The sequence below is a fragment of the Tiliqua scincoides genome, chromosome 3, assembly GCF_035046505.1.
Source record: "Tiliqua scincoides isolate rTilSci1 chromosome 3, rTilSci1.hap2, whole genome shotgun sequence".
NCBI classification, from domain to species: Eukaryota; Metazoa; Chordata; class Lepidosauria; order Squamata; family Scincidae; genus Tiliqua; species Tiliqua scincoides.
In genome coordinates this window covers 30,175,750-30,194,728 of record NC_089823.1, presented here as the reverse complement: position 1 = coordinate 30,194,728, position 18,979 = coordinate 30,175,750, and the positions used below count along the sequence as shown (strand labels likewise).

The following is an 18,979-nucleotide window of genomic DNA, read 5'->3' as shown; positions in this document are numbered from 1 at the left end:
GAAAAAAAAAGGTCAAATTTAGATGATACTGGAGTGAAATGATTTGTACCACAACCCCTTTTATTTCTGCTAGACCTAGAGCATAAAAATGGTCTCACCAGAAGTTGAGACTGAAAGACTTTTGACTCTGCTAAATCTCGGTGGTCTTGCCCATATGGATCAGTGCAGAGAGATCATGAATTCCACGCAGAATGTGTGGGCCTGGAAGAATGCAGAGTAGAAAGGTGAAGACCTTTCAGAAATACGACCAGAATGCTACTTTCCTGGTTCTAGCTATAACTGGATCTTCACGTTCTTAGGCCTCCTTGGTCATGGCTGCTACAGCATAGTTCTAGTTTCTAACTTGGGTGTGACTGTCTCACTAGAAGGATTGAGTCAAGTTTCCTGCAGGCTATCAGCTGTGAAATGAGAAGGAATATTTCATCCATGCAGAAGAACCCATAGCCCAAGGTAGAAGGCGCCTCCTAGATGGGTGGTGAGCATGAGAAGTTATGAGAAGAAAAAATGTTGTGCATGCCACAACTTTCTCTCTCACAGCAGTGGTGTGATGTACAAGTAGGTGAGATTATCGTGATCCTGGTACTATATATATATATATATTTTTAAGGAGAGGTTACCAGTTGTAATTTCAAAGCAGAACTGTATATCTCTTCCAAAGTTGTATTTTCAAACACCGTGGTCAGAAATGAGAACTTTTTTTGGGTCCATCTTACAATTCCAGGTGTGCAGATCTGCACCTGTTATGAGGATATATGTACTGAACGGTGTACAATTTCCAAATGTGAACAAAAGGAGTACTGCATAACCTTATAAAAGCCCATGAATAAGGCTTTGGTGTATGAAAATGTAAACCTGGAAAGCATTTCTTGATTGACAACTGTCTCCCCATTTTTGAACAGGTAGTAGAACTATTCAGTAGGGCTAACTTGGACAAAAACTCATTACATGTGGTGGGGAACCCCTCTTGGAATAAGAAGTTGGGTTCTATCAAGAACTGGTTAAAGAACTGGAAGCAACGAGAAGGAATGAATGGCCCATTTTTCTCAGTACAGGGCCAAAAGTTGGGGGCTCCCCAAGGATCTGTATGGGGGCCAGTGTTTTTTTTATCTTGTTTGTAACTGACCTGCTACACTAGTGCTGTGAGAGACACTCTTTTGTGAATTCTTCTTGTAGCACTTGTGAGATGTTTAAAGCCCCACAACTGTATAGGCAGGGTGATTGTCTCGGTCACAGAGTTGGTATCCCATCAGGCGGTGAGCATTACAGAGTACCAAGGCATGCCTGTACTGAAAAGGATTTCCTATGATTCTGCAATTTTTTAAGGGTGCCTGAGTGACTACCTGATATAGTTAAGTGTATTATATGTCTTTTCCTGTGTCCAAATAGAATCAATTATTTTGGATAAGAATCTTAAGTACGTCCTCACTTAAATCTTCTGTTCCAAGGCTTGGTTTATCCTGAAACTCAAACATACATGATCTTGTGAGAGCAAAGGTGTGTGCCTGATAGGATGCTTAGTCTTTTGGATCACTTCTGACATCTGTATGCAATAGAAGGGATAGCTACATTTGCTTAGTCTCTACCTTTCAACATATATAGTTGAAATCTCAAATTTCCTGATGTCTTTCAAAGTGGTACCATCCCCAGTACATAATAGTGCAATTCTGTAAGTAGGTCTTGAAAGTGTGTGGAACATTCTTTACAGGAGAAAGATTTTATGGACTGCTCATTTTGGTACAGATTTTGGAACTTCATTCTTGAGTTTAAATGGAGTAGAAGATTTGGGGGGGGGGAGTGACTGAGTTTTACTCAATATTTTTAAGAATGCCTACACTGATGATACATTTGCAACTTTACTCCAGGTTGCATGAGGAGCTGAAGATGGCAAAAGGAGATACAGGTGTGCGATGTTTCCAAGGCTTGCTGATCTTGGGAAATGTTGTCCTTGGGGTAAGTGAACTCAATCTGTACAATGGGCAACTAAGAGAGGTGTGTTGAGTTGGTTTTTCCACTGGCTTGATGTGGTGTGCATGTCACTTGAAACCACCCCATCATTGCATGAGTGCATCTATACACATGACTTGCATTATACACAAAGCACTCTGGTGGTTGGATGCTATTTGTAGAGGATACACTTGCACATCTATGCTCATGGTTCCTGAAGATGCTTTTGTGCATTTTCCTTACTTGTGGTCTCTAGCACTGTTGTACATTTTTTTTTTTTGTTTAAAAAAAACAACACCTTGAATTTTTAAAATTGCTGATACTGTTGGGAGGGTGGATGGGAGAAGATGGGCTGCAAAAAGGTGCAGGAAGAATAGCTGCCTAATGCCTGGCTCAGAAAAAGGAGCCTCTGACAGTAACCCTAATGTTTGGAAGAGGCTAGTACCTGTTTACTAAACCACAATGCTTGGGCATTGGGACTAGGCTAGTACTTGTTTAATGAGGCTCTAACCTGCAAGCAAGGAAACCCATAAGTAGATCCAAAGTTGGTCATGTGGGGGAAGCATGAACTACAAGCAGATATATCCAGTTGCAGTTCCTGAACTCTGTCTGACTACCTGCAGGGGAGTATGTGCAAGTTTAGAACAGTGTATTTCAGTTTGGGCTTTGTTTTTTGGGATGGGTATCAAGATGACTGCTATGTATCTCTCTGGTCCCCAGTGTTGTGGCATTGCACTGATGGCAGAGTGCATATTTTTTGTATCGGATCAACAAGCACTGTATCCCCTGCTGGAAGCCACCGACAATGATGACATCTATGGCGCTGCCTGGATTGGTATCTTCACTGGTTTCTGCTTCTTTTGTCTGTCTATCCTTGGCATCGTGGGGGTCATAAAGTCAAACAGAACAATGTTGCTGGTGGTAAGTTGGATACCTAGTAACAGCCAATGGTCTCATGATCTAAGAAACTGGTCGACTGTCTCTGCCTTGGTACGTTTCTAGCTTTGGCAAAAGGGATCTTCCGAAAGAGTAAAAAATGTTGAGATGGCATTTCCTTGGCAATGTAATCATTTGCTCTGTATGCAAAATTCACATTCTGAAATCCTCATGTGGACTGGCACTTTCCAAATACATAAAAATTCTTATTCCCGTTTCCATGCTGTTGCAAAACTAGCGGGAGAGAGGTAGGGACTGTTTTTGCATTAGATTGGTATCTATAGTTTACTGTCAGTCACTGTTGAAATATATGGCAGAATGAGAAATGTCTTTTGCCTAAGCAGATATATTTACTTATGCCTTTCTGTTGTCATCTCACAGATCTCAGTTTGTATCTAAGTGATTGAGAAATTGAAGATTTCCTTCAATTATAATTGCAGTATAGAACCCCAAAACTTTTCTTATTTAATATATGTATTTTTGTGGGTGGAGGTTTGTATAGGAAGAATGGGATGGTGATTTCCATCTATATTTGTATGGAATTGGTTTCTTAACCTGATTTTATTGTCTGAATAGCAGGAAGATGATGGGCGTGGGGAGGGAATGACTTGTGCAATACAAAATAAGCCCTTACAACTTTGTTATGAATACAAAGAACTTCCTTCTGTCCCATAACAAAATAAAGGCTTGTTTCTAGTAAGATGTTTCTCGAGTGCACTAAATCCTTATATGGAATGTTCAAATCATAGAAGGCTTTCTCCAATATTTGCTGGGTGTGGGAACAAGGATGGCTTGGCTATGCTTTAGTCAAGTGGATATCAAGTGATTACTTGAAATGTCACTGATCAAACAGTAGGTAACATGTTCTGAATGGCCTTAGGAATTTTATTTTGTGTTACTAAAACAAAACAGAAAACCACATGAGTCATCAAGTAATGTACACACATATGAACCAGCCCTAACCTGTGTGTTGAAGTTCTAAATTTTGGATGCTTTAAGACTGCAGAAGGGGAAAAAAGAGATGTCTATCTCAAGAGGCATGGTTTCTATATTCCTTAGGGGTCTAGATCTTACTGAACATATATGAAGTTATGGGGTCTCCCCTTACATATTGTGTGACATGTGTTGTAATTTCCTTTTCAGTATATCATCCTGATGATGATAGTATTTGCCTTTGAAGTGGCCTCTAGCATCACGGCAGCAGTGCATCGAGACTTTGTGAGTATGCTGACACTTTGGAAGGAAGCCCATGGGAGACCTGTAAGGTTTTAATTCCCTGTGATGGTCCAGTGGAAAGCTTCCTGCCCAGATCTGCATGCTCCATAAAGTTGGTCTCCGGTTCTTGAGATCAAGGAAACTTGGAGCCATGTACATCTTAATGTCTTTAGTTGCTTGCAAACAAGTATTTGGTCTTTCATTGTGTCTTCAGAGTGAGAGGCTGCCCAATCCAGTTTCTGTGTACTTCCATTGAGCAGTTTCCTGTCAAACTTGGTAGGGGGCTGTCTGAGTTTTCTGTTAACCTGTTCCCACTCTGTACTGGAAGGAAGAACTTCCACTTAACTGCTTGGAAGTTCCAAAAATCCCTTGTTAGATGTTAGGGTGGATGGTAGCTGCCCTCCCCATCTAGACTCCTCTCCAGAAAGGTATCGGTCTAATGTTTGTGCTTTCTTCCCTCTCATCGTTGCCACGCAGCTCACTGAAAACCTCTTCTTGAAGCAAATGTTGGAAAAATACCAGAATCCCAACCCAGCCAACAATGATGACAAATGGAAGAGTGATGGGGTCACCAGAACATGGGACCGCCTCATGTTGCAGGTGATTACATATTGATAACCTTTTGCAAGGGCAATAGTCTTTATTATTCTTAAGTTATTGTAACGCTTTCTAAGTATGTCGGTGTTCTAGTGTTATTATATGTGCCCCCTCTTAAAAGCCAGATCCTGGTGGACAGCATATGTCTTGAATAGTTACCACTTGGACTTGAGTAACTAATAGCTCAAATCCTACCTAATTCCCCCCCCCCCTTACCGATGTAGCCACACCAACGGAGTGTGCACTGTGTCTGTGGGCAGGGGGGCAGTCAGAAGGTTCTCCTTGGAGAAGCGAGCTTTTATTAGTTTACCCTGGGGAAAGCCTCCATCACTGCCTTGGGTCTCCTTGGATCTACTCCTGCTTTTCAACAGGTATACTTCTGAGGCATGTGGTGGTGGTAAGGTTTTGGTTTTGGTAGGGCTATATTGTAGTTTGACAGTGAAAAGCTTAACAACACTACGGGCCCCATCCTATCTTTCCTGTCCCCCACTGATACAGCAACACCAAAATGGCTATTGCTGCATACTGCAGGGAGCTCATGGAGGTCACCTCTGGGTATGGGAACATCTGTTCCTTTATCGGGGGGGGGGGTTAGCCTTGATGGTGCAGGGGGTCTACTCGGACCTGTGGTAACAAAATTGCTGGTGCAGGTCTGCATGAGATTGGATCTGGGAAGGGGCTAGAATTCAGCAGCTGCCACTGGACCTGATATACTCTCCTCCCAATCCTATCACCATTCCTCCTACCTCTGTTGCTGCCTTGTTCCCCTAGCATTAAAGCCCAACAGAATTGGGCTGTAACTTTCAATTCTGCTGAATCATAATAGTCATATTTAATCGCTTAAATATCTTTATGGTAATGCCTTCACCCATATGTGTGCTCTGCCCAGCCCTTCTGGTTGTCTCATAAATAGTCTCAAATATTCTTAGAGCTGGTTTCATACATGGTAGTATAGCAGCCTGGACCCTGTAAGCAAAATTCTACACTGTTCTGTATTCTGCAGTAGCAGCAATACTAGATGGAGGCTACAAGGCCAGGCACACTTACTGGATGTAAATTCAGTAGTGGAATTCCATAGGACTTTCTTGCAAGACTCACATGCATAGGATTGGACTAAAAATAGCTTGGGTTTCATGCTTTGATTGCCACCTCTAGTCAGGACTCCTTGAGTTCTGTAACTGCTGTGTCTGCCTATCCTTCTAAGAATTGGGCACACTACTACAATCTTTGCATGCAAGTGGGGGATTAACATGATCAAGATTGATGGCCTAGATTACTCCCAGCTATTTCTGTCTTGTTGTATAAACATCCATTCCATGTGAGTTGCACTGAGATGAATGGGACTATTATTAAAAATGTTTAGGTTTAACCCAAGAGTTGAGAAGCTTTTTGATGGCAATAAACTATTTTAGACTTGTTTGGTTGTTGTTTTTTTTTAAGTGATTTGATTCTAAGAAGCAATATCCTATTGTCTGTCTTGTCAGAGGGGCTAATTGAAGTGGGCTTTGGATTTTGCCTAGTGCTACTATAATCCATCATGCCTATAGGCTTCATCATGTAGCATGGGAGATTCCTTGGGTGGGATGCAAGCCCAGGAATGGCATCTAAGTTCGGCCAGGTGGACCAGGGGTCTGTGCCCATCAAAGAGTCTACCTGGAAGGACTGACTCCTGATTCCCCATACCAGTGGAAGTAGTCGTGGCAAATGTTTATCAGGGGGACAAACTTTGGGGTCTAGCCAATCTCCAAAAACTTTTGGAATGGCAAGAAAGGTGCTTAAGCCAGTTCTGCCCAATGTTGCATATACGCAACAGGGACCAGATATGTACATCTTTGGGCGTGTCAAAAATGGGTTAACTGTATTCCTATAGATTTAACATACTTTCTCTTGCTTCCTCCTTGTAAACACAGAATAAGTGCTGTGGTGTGTATGGCCCTTCAGACTGGCAAGACTACACCTCCGTTTTCAGGATAAAACATGAGGATGCAGATTTTCCTTGGCCACGCCAGTGCTGTGCCATGGATGTTCAAGGAAAACCAATTAATCTCGATGGCTGTAAACTGGGAGTATCTGGCTATTACCACAACACAGTAAGAGTTGCTTCTTGACCTTGCTTTCACATTTATTTTTTAACCTACTTTCTTGCTATCTTGAATGTCAGTGGAATTCTGCAAGCAACCCAGCTGAGTAGTAAATATTTGAAGCCCTGGCATTGAAAGGGTTGGCACACATTGAGGTCCTTGTCTAAGGAAAAAAATGATACTCCATTTTGGTCAGACTTCAGTTTAATCTCTGTGCAAAGGCACAATAAAAGAGACTAATGCAAAATCCTGAATAGGGACATGTGTCTTCTTCATGCGCACTAGTCAGCATGACCCAGGATATCCGAGAACTAATGGCTTGCAGAAGCTATTTAAACATTGCAGTACTAGACCAGAATACATATCATTAATGTTAATAATCCTGAGAAAATCAAAATACTTTTTCAACTTTGTCAAGATTGCCTTTTCACAGTGACCATTCCTCTGTTGCCTGGAATTAATTTTACTTAGGAGAAAAAAAATGAGCTATTTGAGTTATATTTGGGGTTTGTGAAGGTGGAGGTGACTTGATTGAACTGGTGCTTTTAAGGAAAATTTCAGAGGGCTACCTCATGTACTTATTTGAAAATGCTTGGAGGAACAGAAAAAAAATCCAGTGTTCATGAACCTTGGTACCTTGCATTTCAGAATACCCTGTATGTTTGGATAGTTATACCTAGTTGCAAGGTGTCTGGAGCCTAGCTGTACCAATGTTTAGTTTCTCCAATTTGTTCTTTCAGTGCAGGAAATAATTGGAGGTAAGCTTCAAACAGCAACTGTAGTGGTGTTTCATAATTCATGATCCTGTGCATACAAAGACTAGGAAACAATGCTGGATAGGCACTATTTGAGTTTGTTATGCCCAGATGGTTGCTGAAAGTAGAACACATTTAGCTCTTATTTCAACACTGAATATTCAAGGTAGTTAACCAAGGTGACGCAAGTCATCTCTGGCCTAGTTCCCCAACTCTAAATACAAGCAGTAGTATTCCACTTTCCTAAAAGTGCATAAGATGGCTCATTTTTTGCATTCTTGGTTGTTGTTTTTAAAAAAAATTGGGATGGATGAACTATTTTACCAGGAGCATAATCAAAATTCAGACATTTGGCAAGCCAAAGTGACAACCAAAACAGTTTAAAAATTTAATGAAAGATCACTGGGGAGGGAGTTCAGATGGCTTTTCCTGGGCAGGGGGTTCCACAGTCTAGGCACAGCTACAGAAAGTCAGTCTTGCGTGGTGCTACAACTGTGTTTTTTGACAGTGGTGAAACCTACAGGAAGCCATCCCAGCTGATCTTGGGCAGATGAGTGGGCTCATGCTGGAGGGGACAGATCACTGAAATGATTTGATTACCTGTAACTGATTTAAATCTCCCCCTTGTCTGATTTGTCAGGGTTGCTATGAAAATATTGCTGGTCCAATGAACAGACATGCCTGGGGTGTTGCCTGGTTTGGATTTGCCATTCTCTGCTGGGCTGTGAGTATCTGATGTAATATGCATATGATAATTATGTACTTTCACTGAGCAAGAGAAAATCTGTCTCCCCCCCCCCATCTGCCCAGTGCAACTGTTTTTGGTATTGTGGCTATGTGATGAACCTCTTGTGGGTTTTTTCCCTGCTTCAGAAATGGTTTGTTGAACATTCCCATTGAGGAAATTGTATGAAATTGTCAAAAAAAGTAGACTGTAAATGCAGGCATTGCCTTTGCAATGCATTTGGCACTTTTAAAATTGCATTTGGTGCACCTGGTTGGGTGGGGGGGAGGCTTATTATGGAAAATTGTGATCAACTCCAGAATGAAATGTGTTGGTTACAGGTTCCTCTAAATCACACAGTATGACATTATTTATATCAATAGAACATAAGAGCCCTAGGTCAAAGTCTCACCCAGTCTAGCGTTCTGTTCCCCACAGTGGCCTGACAGTTGCCTGTTGAGATCCCATATACAGGAGAGAAAGGCATATCCCTCTTGTGCCATTTCTGCCCTGCAGCTAGATTTCATGAGGCAGGCTGTTTCTGATCCTGGAGGTAACATATAGCCATCATAACTAGCAATCATTGATAGGCTTGTCTTCCATTAATTCATTTAATCTGCTTTTCAGAGCCATTTAAACTGGTACCCACATCTTGCAGTAGTAAATTTCATAGATTTTAATGGTGCACTGTGGGAAGAGGCACATCCTTTTGTCCCTTCTGAATCTCTTGCCTATCTGTTTCACTGGATGACCCTTTGTCAAACCAACCTCCCCTAAAGGAATCTCGTGAACTTGTTCCATACATGTTGGATTTCTATTTGCCAGACATTTGACTTCCAATGTTAGATTAAGGTTGCAATTCTATACACAGTAGCTTGGCAGTGAGTCGCATTGAAATAGGATTGTGCTGCAAAGAAGGATTTGGGTAGGGCAATTGATTGTGCTTTGCATGCAGAAAGTCTTAGGTTCAGTCTTCAGGTTGGGCAGAGAGAAATCTCTACCTGAATTCCTGGAAAGTCTGCCAGCTTCTGAGCTACTTAGACCATTGCTCTGAGTCCATATAAGACAGTTTCCCATATTCTTAGACTATAAGAATACTATAAGACAGTTTCCCGTATTCTTAGATGTGGTATTTTAAACAGGTATTTAAAGAAACAGGTGACACTGGTAAAACTGACTTGGGAGAACTCTAAATATCAGAATATGACCAAATTCTAGAAACCAGTTGGTTGTATGATCTCCATGGTGCTCCTTATTGTAAACATGGCTCTCTGACATTTTTTAAATATCTTACTCAATAAAATTAAAAAATGTTCCTTAACATTTGGATTTTCTCAAGGCTTGCTCCACTTTCCCACTTTCTTGATTGGGCCCAAGAGGGGGCCAGAGATGGTGGCAGCCTCTGCTGCTGAATCCTATCCTCCCTTCCAGGCTGGGCAACCCAACACGGGCCTCCTCGACTCTGCACCACTCAATGGTGGGCACTTTGCTGAGGAGACTCACTGGCACCATAGCAGCCTTACTCGGGGAAAGGGAGCAAACATTCCTTCCCTCCCCCCCCAAAGAAACTCCTGGTGCTAGCCTGGTTCCGATATGATACAGTGGCAGTTCATTTGGTGCCGCTGGAGCCCTGGTTGCTCGGCAGGATGGGATTGGGCTGCCCATTTCTATATTTACTCTTTAAAGTGTTTGTGTTTTCACCATTTAATTTCTTGGTGATCCTCTTAAAGAGGCATGACCTGTCTGAATCAAAATATATATATTCAAATGATGGTGACTTAAATTGGTCACCAATAGGGTGTTGAACATACGTATGTTGTGTGCGTCTAGGTTAGCTATTTGTTGAAGTCCAGTGACTCTGTTCTGCCTTCAACAGCAGGGTATCTCAAGAAAATGTACAAACACTTTATAGTGTCAAATTTATTATGCTTTAATTCATACATGCTGTATAAGGTGTATACAGAGGCAGTTGCTCGACCCAGTTTAATGAATTATACCAAGTGCTCAAAATGTTGCCCATTGGTATCTGTACACTACTGACAAGTTTGACCAAGGAAGCGGCAGACATCTACCAGCATGTGTGCTGGGATGGTTCCGTGCACCTCTCCAGTTGCTTCCCTTAAATGTTTGAATGTTGCTGGTTTTTCTACAATGGAAAATGTATGAATTGGAGCTTTCTCAAATGTGTGCACATTTTTGAGGCATCCTGTATATAGGCATGGAGATCAATGCACAAAACAGATGTCAAAATTCATTGTACACCTGTCCCAACGGAAACAAAGGCCCCAGTATGTGTAATGACATCTCTCAGAATCTCTTCTTCTGCTTTAAATTCATTGTAGGTTTCATGTGCAAGGGAGCTGTTTCCTCTTATGTGACCCTGTAAACTTGAGTGCCACAAATCCTGGTGCTATCAGTCAATGACCAATGTTGCTTGGAGTCTTGGCACATCATAGACTACAAGTAACGTGGTTAGTTGAAAAATACATGCTGGAAAAATTTCTAAATCTTTTCTGCCCCAAGACTTCTGAAAGCAGCCGTATTGTCCATCCTTGACTTTTTGAGCAAGCTAAGGTCATGTGAGCATTATGTCTCAGGAAAGCTTGTTTGCCATGCTAGGTTTGTTGATCTGCCCTAACAGGGACACTTGCTACACCGAATCCTGTTTACACAGTGCTTAAACTGGTATAGCGAGCCCCAGTGTAAATGCCAAGTGCAGGGAGATGGTAAAACGACTATAAATAACTGCAGGAAGGCTAGCTGGCTGTCAGTTCATCAAAGGCATGTCGAAGAACTTGAACAGCCTCCTCCACCTAAGCCTGCGATTTTTCAGTCTTATAGCACACTGACAAGGCACACCAACTTTTTTTTTTTTTTTTGGACAAGTAAACAAGGCACACCATGCTGCCAATGGGAGGCTTGCATCCCCCACCCTACTAATAACTGATGCTCCCCCAACTCTTATGGTACACCTGCAGAACATTTGCTGTGCACCAACAGTGGTTGAAATTCACTGACCTAAGCAATTGGTGGAAGATCCAGGGTGGCCAGAGTGGTTCTGTGGGCTGAGTGCTGAATTTGGATTGGGAAGATGTTGGGTTTGGATGCCTGCTGAGCCCCAGAAAGCTTAGGCAAGTGGCGTTCTCTCTTGGCCTAACCAGCATTGCAACCTTAGTGGGAAGAGAAATAGATCTGTGATAAATTGGTGAGAGGACAGCAAGGTGTGGGAAGGGATCTCTGCTCATCAGGGATCACTTCTGCCTCTTATCACAACTCTTTCCATCTTTTACTTGAGAAGGGGTGGGATAGTGTGAGGGCCTACCATAATCTTCCTGCCACTGCTACCCCTGGAGAAATGTTGGGAAGAGGAAATAGCGGTGAGGTGGGGACTTACCCACAGTGGACCCAGTTGAGGACTTGGATTGTGGTGTTTGAGCATGTTCTGTAGCAACACAATCCAGTTTCTCCCAAACTGTTTCTGGTACAGGAGAGGACTTGTGGTAGGGGAATTTGCTTATCAGCAAATAGTTAGAAATGGAGGATAAGCAGGCGGGTTTGTTTTTGGCCCAAGATGAAAACAGTACAGTGTATTCTCGATGTATTCCTCTATTGTTAATGTAATTGAAATAACATCCTTGTTGATTTGAGAAGAGAGGCTGGTGAGTCTTGTGGAAGTTTTTCTTTCTTACAAACATGTGGAATTTATGTTTCGGCATGTCTCCTTCATGGTGGTAAAAGTTCCTGTAAAAATTGGGACTTGGTTGAATGTAGAATATGCTATGCGGCCCAGAGTAATTTTTAATCCACTTACCTGAGACGTTTGCACAGACTGACTTCAGGCTGTCCTGCTGGTTGGTGGAGTAACTGGACAAAATGTGTAAGAAAAATACGTTGCAATGGCGAACGTTCTTGAATGTTTTTCTTCTTCGTCTTTCAGACTTGGGTCCTCCTGTGCACCATGTTCTACTGGAGCAGAATTGAATATTAAAGACCCGGTGACCTACCAACTTGTCGTCTTTGGAGTCTACTTTTATTTTTATGTGATGTTGTAGTTTTTTCAGTTTAATGAAAGATCTTTATCATCTTTATCATCTTTATCATTACAGGGCTGGGGCACCTTCCTTATGAGGAAAGGCTACGGCGTTTGGGCCTCTTCAGCCTAGAAAAGAGACGCTTGAGGGGGGACATGATTGAGACATACAAAATTATGCAGGGGGTGGACAGAGTGGATAGGGAGATGCTCTTTACACTCTCACATAATACCAGAACCAGGGGACATCCACTAAAATTGAGTGTTGGGCGGGTTAGGACAGACAAAAGAAAATATTTCTTTACTCAGCGCGTGGTCGGTCTATGGAACTCCTTGCCACAGGATGTGGTGCTGGCGTCTAGCCTAGACGCCTTTAAAAGGGGATTGGACGAGTTTCTGGAGGAAAAATCCATTATGGGGTACAAGCCATGATGAGTATGTGCAACCTCCTGATTTTAGGAATGGGTTAAGTTAGAATGCCAGATGCAAGGGAGGGCACCAGGATGAGGTCTCTTGTTATCTGGTGTGCTCTCTGGGGCATTTGGTGGGCTGCTGTGAGATACAGGAAGCTGGACTAGATGGGTCTATGGCCTGATCCAGTGGGGCTGTTCATATGTTCTTATCTCCTCCTCCTGCACAGTGTGCTCCCCCACGTCACAGGTGTGATGTGTGCCTGAGGCATAGGCCTGGCCACCACCCTACACATACCCTAATCGTGTGCCTGTGTGTGTGTCATCTCCCTCCCAACCCAGATAACTCACCACGTTGGAGGGCAATCCAAAGGTTGGATGGATGTTAGCAGTGGTGGCTGAAGAGTGGGGCGGCAGGAACTTCAGTTGCCCCTGCTGCCCCTTTGCTGCCTGGAGAGCGATCTGGGAAGAGTTTGTGCCTGAGCAAGCGGGCAGGGCAGGTGATTGACAGGCACAGGAATGTGAGGCACCCCTCCCCACTAATCTGCCACCATCCTTAACCTGTCACCAAAACCCATCCTCTATCGTAGGTGAACTAGGGCCATTACTTCAAATATAACATCAGCAATACTATGCAAGCGGGGAAATGGATAGCTCCCTTACTTAGCTATAAAAGCATCTCTGTGTTTAAATCCCATTGGGTGGGGATGCTGTGCCTGGAGGTAGAGAAAATGGCTCCAAATACATCAGCCAATTTGAAGGCAATTGTCTGGAGCCAGGATGTTTCAAGATGTAATGGTCCATCAAGAATATTGCTGCAATGATGATTCCCTCTGCTGTGTAACTGGGTGTCAGCTCTTCTTTCCTTTGCAACGTGTGAAGTATTTTAATACACCAGCTGCCTGCTTAAGGATAGAGCAGGGGTGTCCAAACTTTTTGGCAGGAGGGCCACATCATCTCTCTGACACTGTGTTGGGGGCCGAATTAATTTACATTTCAAATGTGAATAAATGTACATAAATGAATATATTAGAGATGGAACTTGTATGAATGAATGAAGGTCTTGCAATAGCTCAAGGCCTATAAAAGTCCTTGCACAAAGCAAGGCTAGCCTTTCCTTCACTGCCACTGCTGCATCACAGACCTGAAACAGCAAGCAGTGGAGGGAACGCCTGTCCCACAGCTCATGCAAGAGGTCAAACAGTCATCTTCACACTGAGAGCAGTTGCGTCAGGCCAGCATGGGCTCCAGCAAGTCTTCGGAGGGCCAGATGCTCATTGGAGACTGGGGGCTCCCCGCGGGCCGGATTATGAGTTCCTGAGGGCCGCAAGTGGCCCCCGGGCCGGGGTTTGGGCACCCCTGGTATAGAGGACAGAAACAACTTTATCTGGAAAATGATGTATGTCCGACCACAAAACTTGACTTTAAGAATTAAATTGGGTTACAGTATCCATGAACGACATGCGTGTGACACTGCACTAATGTCTACCTCTTTCAACTGATCGCAGTGTTATACTTTCTGTGGCACTGGGCCCAGCCCACATAATTTTGTATGTGACTCTCTTGGGAGACCAGTTCAAGCATCAGAACTTGAGGAAAAGGACTGAGTTTTCAAACCACTAACTGGACAGTTGCATTTATGTTTCTTCTTGATTAAAAATACTGTTGCAATAATTCAATAGGAGCCCATGTTCCTTAACTTGCATAATATGTGCTTGTAACCGAGCAACTCATTGTACAAGGGACCTTTTTTAAAACTAGCCCATTCTGATATTTCATACCACATACTCAAGACTGTACCTTTTTCATTGTCAGTTGTACAGAATGTTTTAAAATGGGAACTTTTTCCCCAAGTGTGTTGTAAACTCCAGGAGAACATCTTGCCTACTCTGAATGAAAGTTTCTATATGTTTGTTCTTAAAATCTTGAATTAAAGTGGAGTTTAAACATGACAGGTTTTAGGACAAATGGAGCTTTGTCTTATGTACATTTATATGTTCAACTGCCTCTCTGATCCTCTTCATGCTGCTGGTTTTTTGTTTTTTTAAATGATGGTGTTCTCGAACTGAAGAATAAGAATACATAAAAACCTAAAGGAGATTCAATGTGACAAGAACAATCTCCAACTTAAAATATCTGTGGTGAAAGAAACGGCGCACTTTCAGGGCGAGATCCTTTAGCTCCAGAACTGAATCCTTTTGTATCCCCTTTTTGAAAGTTGAGAAAGATAATTATCTATATGAACTCTGCCCATTGTCTTCTCTCTTAAAAAGTGAGCTGCAGCTTCTAGAAATTGTTTCTAGCTGCAGCCTAGAAACTAGGCTGAAATTGTTTGTTATGACAAATTCATAAGGTGGTCCTTCTGTTTCTTGTACCAGTAGTGTAGCTGGGGGGTGCCACCCGCAAGGGGGAGTGACACTATTAGTAACCAGAATTGCAAAAATCACAGGTGTTAGGAATAATCATTCAATGTGTACTTTACAGCAGAATGCAGTGAAATATCTCCATTCTATCAAAAGCTATGGCCAAAAAACCAGAAAACAAAAATACAAATGTCTTATGTAACAAAGTGGATTTCCTTAACTCAAAACAGACCTATGAGACTGATTTTTTTCAAAGAGCCAGTGAGCTGTTATGACACAGCATGGGACCAAAAAAGTGTTAGTAAGGTGACACCCGCAAATTTAAAGCAGAACATAGTGAAATAACCACATTGAAATATCTGTGTTCTATCAAAAGCTGTAGCCGAATAACCAGAAAAAGAAACATGACTTGTGTAACAAAGTGGATCTTCTTAACCAATATTACATTGGTGGCCCATGGTAGTTCTCTCTCAAGCTAGATATAAGGATATTCTGTATATTATGCAATTTTGATTCCCCCCCCCACCAGTTAGTAACAATAGGAAGTCCAGATTAGTAACATAAAGGATATCCAGAGGTGGATCAGAATTGTGATGTGGTAGTGGGGATTTTACCTCTAGAATTTTCCCAACAAAATTTTTCCCCTCCACAGCCCCAGATTTGCCAATTGCCTTGGCAGGCAAAGTATATCTGTACAAATAACAGTTCAGAAGTCAGTTTTAATGGAGAAAACACCACTGGATTAACCCTCTTATTCCCCCTAGTTGCAGTTGGGATCTGGATAGTGGCCCCCTGTGTCTATTAACTGCCACAAAAATGAAAATGTGAGAAATGTATGTAGTGCCTTGCCTAGTTGGAATCTGGGTTTTAAAGTTAACAAAGGGCAATTGGACACTTTTGTTTTGCTTCTTCAGCTCACCTTGGATGGATGAAAGTCTGGCTTGAACTTTTCTGGGCAACTTTGCAATTCCAGTTTTCATTTAATCATCTGCTTGCTATCATGTAGCTCTCCCATTTAACTGAGCTCTTTTTTTTAACTTACTGGTTTCTGTGAGCAAATAATCTAGTAGTTTGGCTTTATATATAGAACCAGAACATCATCCAATACTTGCTTCCAAATTGGGACAGTCTATCCCAAGGCAATGCTGCACAAAGAATAGGTGATGACTGAAGCAATTGAGCAAAACCACCTACTGAAACCTCTGAAGAAAGGGCTTCCATAATCTTACCTGAGCATTCCTTTCAACAGGGGAAAGGCAGGGCATACATTTTTAAATAGCCATCAAGCTACTATTTTGTGGCCCACCACATTTCTTACAGCAGGACAGCAAGCGGGGAGGCTGCTTAAAAGACTTTAGAATAACACCCCAATTCCTTCTATACTCCTATAGAACCAACCAGTCCTATACAGCAGAGTTATAATTAAGAGATATTCCTCCATCATCTATAGTCCTGGTTGCCTGGCGACCTTGCCTCTGCACCTTCTAAGTTCAGAACTGCTGCCTTTGTGTGTGGAAGAAGGTGAGTTTTATTTTGGCTTAAGAAAAGACCTTCAGCATGTTCCTTTTAATTTTTGTTGTCATGGACCACCCAAAGCTTTTCCTGAAGCCCTTCTGTGCTACCCACACTAGCATGCTCTCACTAAGGGTCACATCTATGTAATGGGGTCAGTTCCTACGCTGACCTTTATTGCACCATGTGTCCTGGTAGGATCTGGGCTGTTTCTAACTGGAGTCAGAGTGAAGGTGGTTACTCCAGCTTTGTAAGTAGGTAAAATTGCTACAAACCAGGTTTTATTCTTCTTGATCTTAGGCAGCAATAACTAGTTGTTTCCTTTCAGTGATTTACCAAGGCTCGATGCTGATGCTTTCCTTAGACAACCTATGGCCCATCACCCCAAATCATCCAAACCATCAGCTCCCCCCAAAAATATATATCCAGAGGGTCTGCCCCAAGGAGGGTCTGCCCCAAGCAGATTCCAGGAACAGCGGACAGGGCAGGGTGCAAGGTGAGAAGCAATGACCTGTAGCCATTTTGCAGCCACCTGACTGTTAAGGCAAGCACTGTGTGAGCAGCAGGCTGTGACACAGTGGGTAGGGGGCCTATCTTAATAGAGACCTTGCCCACCAGCATGACAGGGAGGGTGAAGCATTGCTGAAATGAATAGGGCCTGATCTGGGGTGGTATAGCGTTGGACCTGGCAGGAAACGCAAGGTCAACAAGACTAGTGGAGCCCCTCCTGGACACTTGAATTTCATGGCTAGCCCTGTCTATATAGCACATTGTTGTGGTGTGGAAGGCAATTCTGCAAGCCTCCCCCACCCTGCATATGTTGTCTGGGTGGGGTCCCACACTCATGCACTTCTGTAGAGCAGGCACACAGAGCCCTGGGAGATTTATCTCTGCATGAAACATAGGTCTGAGATTGGGCTAGCACTGTTTGGTATGGATCTTTGTGTCAAGTCTAGGAACTTGTGGGTTAGAAAGGAAGGAGAGGAAGACTGTAGCTATGCTAAGTGTTACAGCTTCAGGCTGTGTTTGTCTTTCAGCCTCCACTACCACTGGTGGGATTGGGATTCATAGAGATGAATGTGCCCCCCCCCCAATCCATTCACAGTCATGGCCTCAGGGTCCTTATGCAGAAGAAGGTTGCCAGCCCCACATTGGAAGTCAAGCCACCTTTTCTCAAAGAGGGGAGAAGATGAATTATTGCTTGGAACATCCTAACTGTACTTTGATCACCTAGATGGCTGAAGAATGAACCAGTGGCAGAATGCAGCCAGGCAGGCTCACCAGGACCTCTGCACTGCTCAGGCCTGTTTGACCTGCTCTTGAAGTTATCTTCAAGATACCTTGACATCTTTACTGCCATACATGTGCCTTCTCTTCCTCCACCCACTGTGCTTATGGAGGATTCCAAGCTAGGGTAGGTAAAGATCTGAAGAGCAGATGCACTAAAGGGAAGAAAGTCACAGCTGAGCAAGTGAACTAATATGTTTATCTGAAATGTATGTTAAGAATCTGGTTAATGTACATACAATTTCTTATGGTAACACAGCAGTGAAACAGACTTTAATGAATACAAGCTGTGGCTGCTGGACCATCTTTGTAAGTCACTCAGTTCTTATACTATGAATGTTTGATGGCCTCGGGAGTTCCAACATAAAGGTCTATTGATTCCAGTGGCATATTTTCTTCTCTGGGAGGCCTTCAGAATTGCTTCCCTGTATTTTCCACAACAACTTTGTGAGCAGAATGCTAGGCTGATTGCTACTATCTTCTGCTTAAGGATCTTTCCTATAGTCTACATCACTTTCAATGGATGTCGTGGTTTATGCCACTCTGGGAGCACTCCAGGCAAAGACACCAACTAGGGTGGATATGAAAGTGCTGTATATTGAATTGGATCATTGGTCCTTCTTTGAATGGCAATGGTTTCCAGTTTCCAGTTACCCCCAGTCCTTTAACTGAGCTGAAAGGGAGAGAAGCCAGGCTTTTGGAAATACAAAGCATAGGGTCTTTCTTTCACTGAGTTAGGGCACCTCTTCACTTACATCATTTGTTCCACCCCATGTAGCAGCAACAGTAGCTTTTCTTTGGGATGTACCTGAATATGTGTGTGTGTGTGTGTGTGGGTGTAGGTGTTTGACAGGTTGATTTATGTTCCGTCTTGAAGATAATAAAACATTGCAAGGTGGCTTACATGGTTTAAAACACAATAAAAGCAACAAAACTGAAAAAATCATAAAACAAAACGGCAACCATAAAAAGTGTCAGTTAAAAGCTTAATTGACATCTTTTATAGGTGCAATTTTAATTATTGTTTTCTGCTTGCTCCTACTGACTGTGTTTTCTTTTTGAACAATGGATTACACTGGAATAATTGGTATGTGCTATTCTGGTGTGAGGCTAGGTATAACACAG

At 42.7% G+C, this 18,979-nt stretch overlaps 1 protein-coding gene across 1 annotated transcript; it reads left to right on the top strand.

Moving 5' to 3' along the window:
• Positions 1-1,881: 1,881 nt before the first annotated feature.
• On the top strand, positions 1,882-12,240 carry UPK1B (uroplakin 1B). Its single transcript, XM_066621908.1, has 7 exons — positions 1,882-1,950; positions 2,665-2,865; positions 4,024-4,098; positions 4,573-4,695; positions 6,603-6,782; positions 8,169-8,252; positions 12,190-12,240. Exons 1-7 carry the CDS (start codon positions 1,882-1,884, stop codon positions 12,238-12,240), a joined length of 783 nt encoding a protein of 260 aa, XP_066478005.1.
• Positions 12,241-18,979: the final 6,739 nt, after the last annotated feature.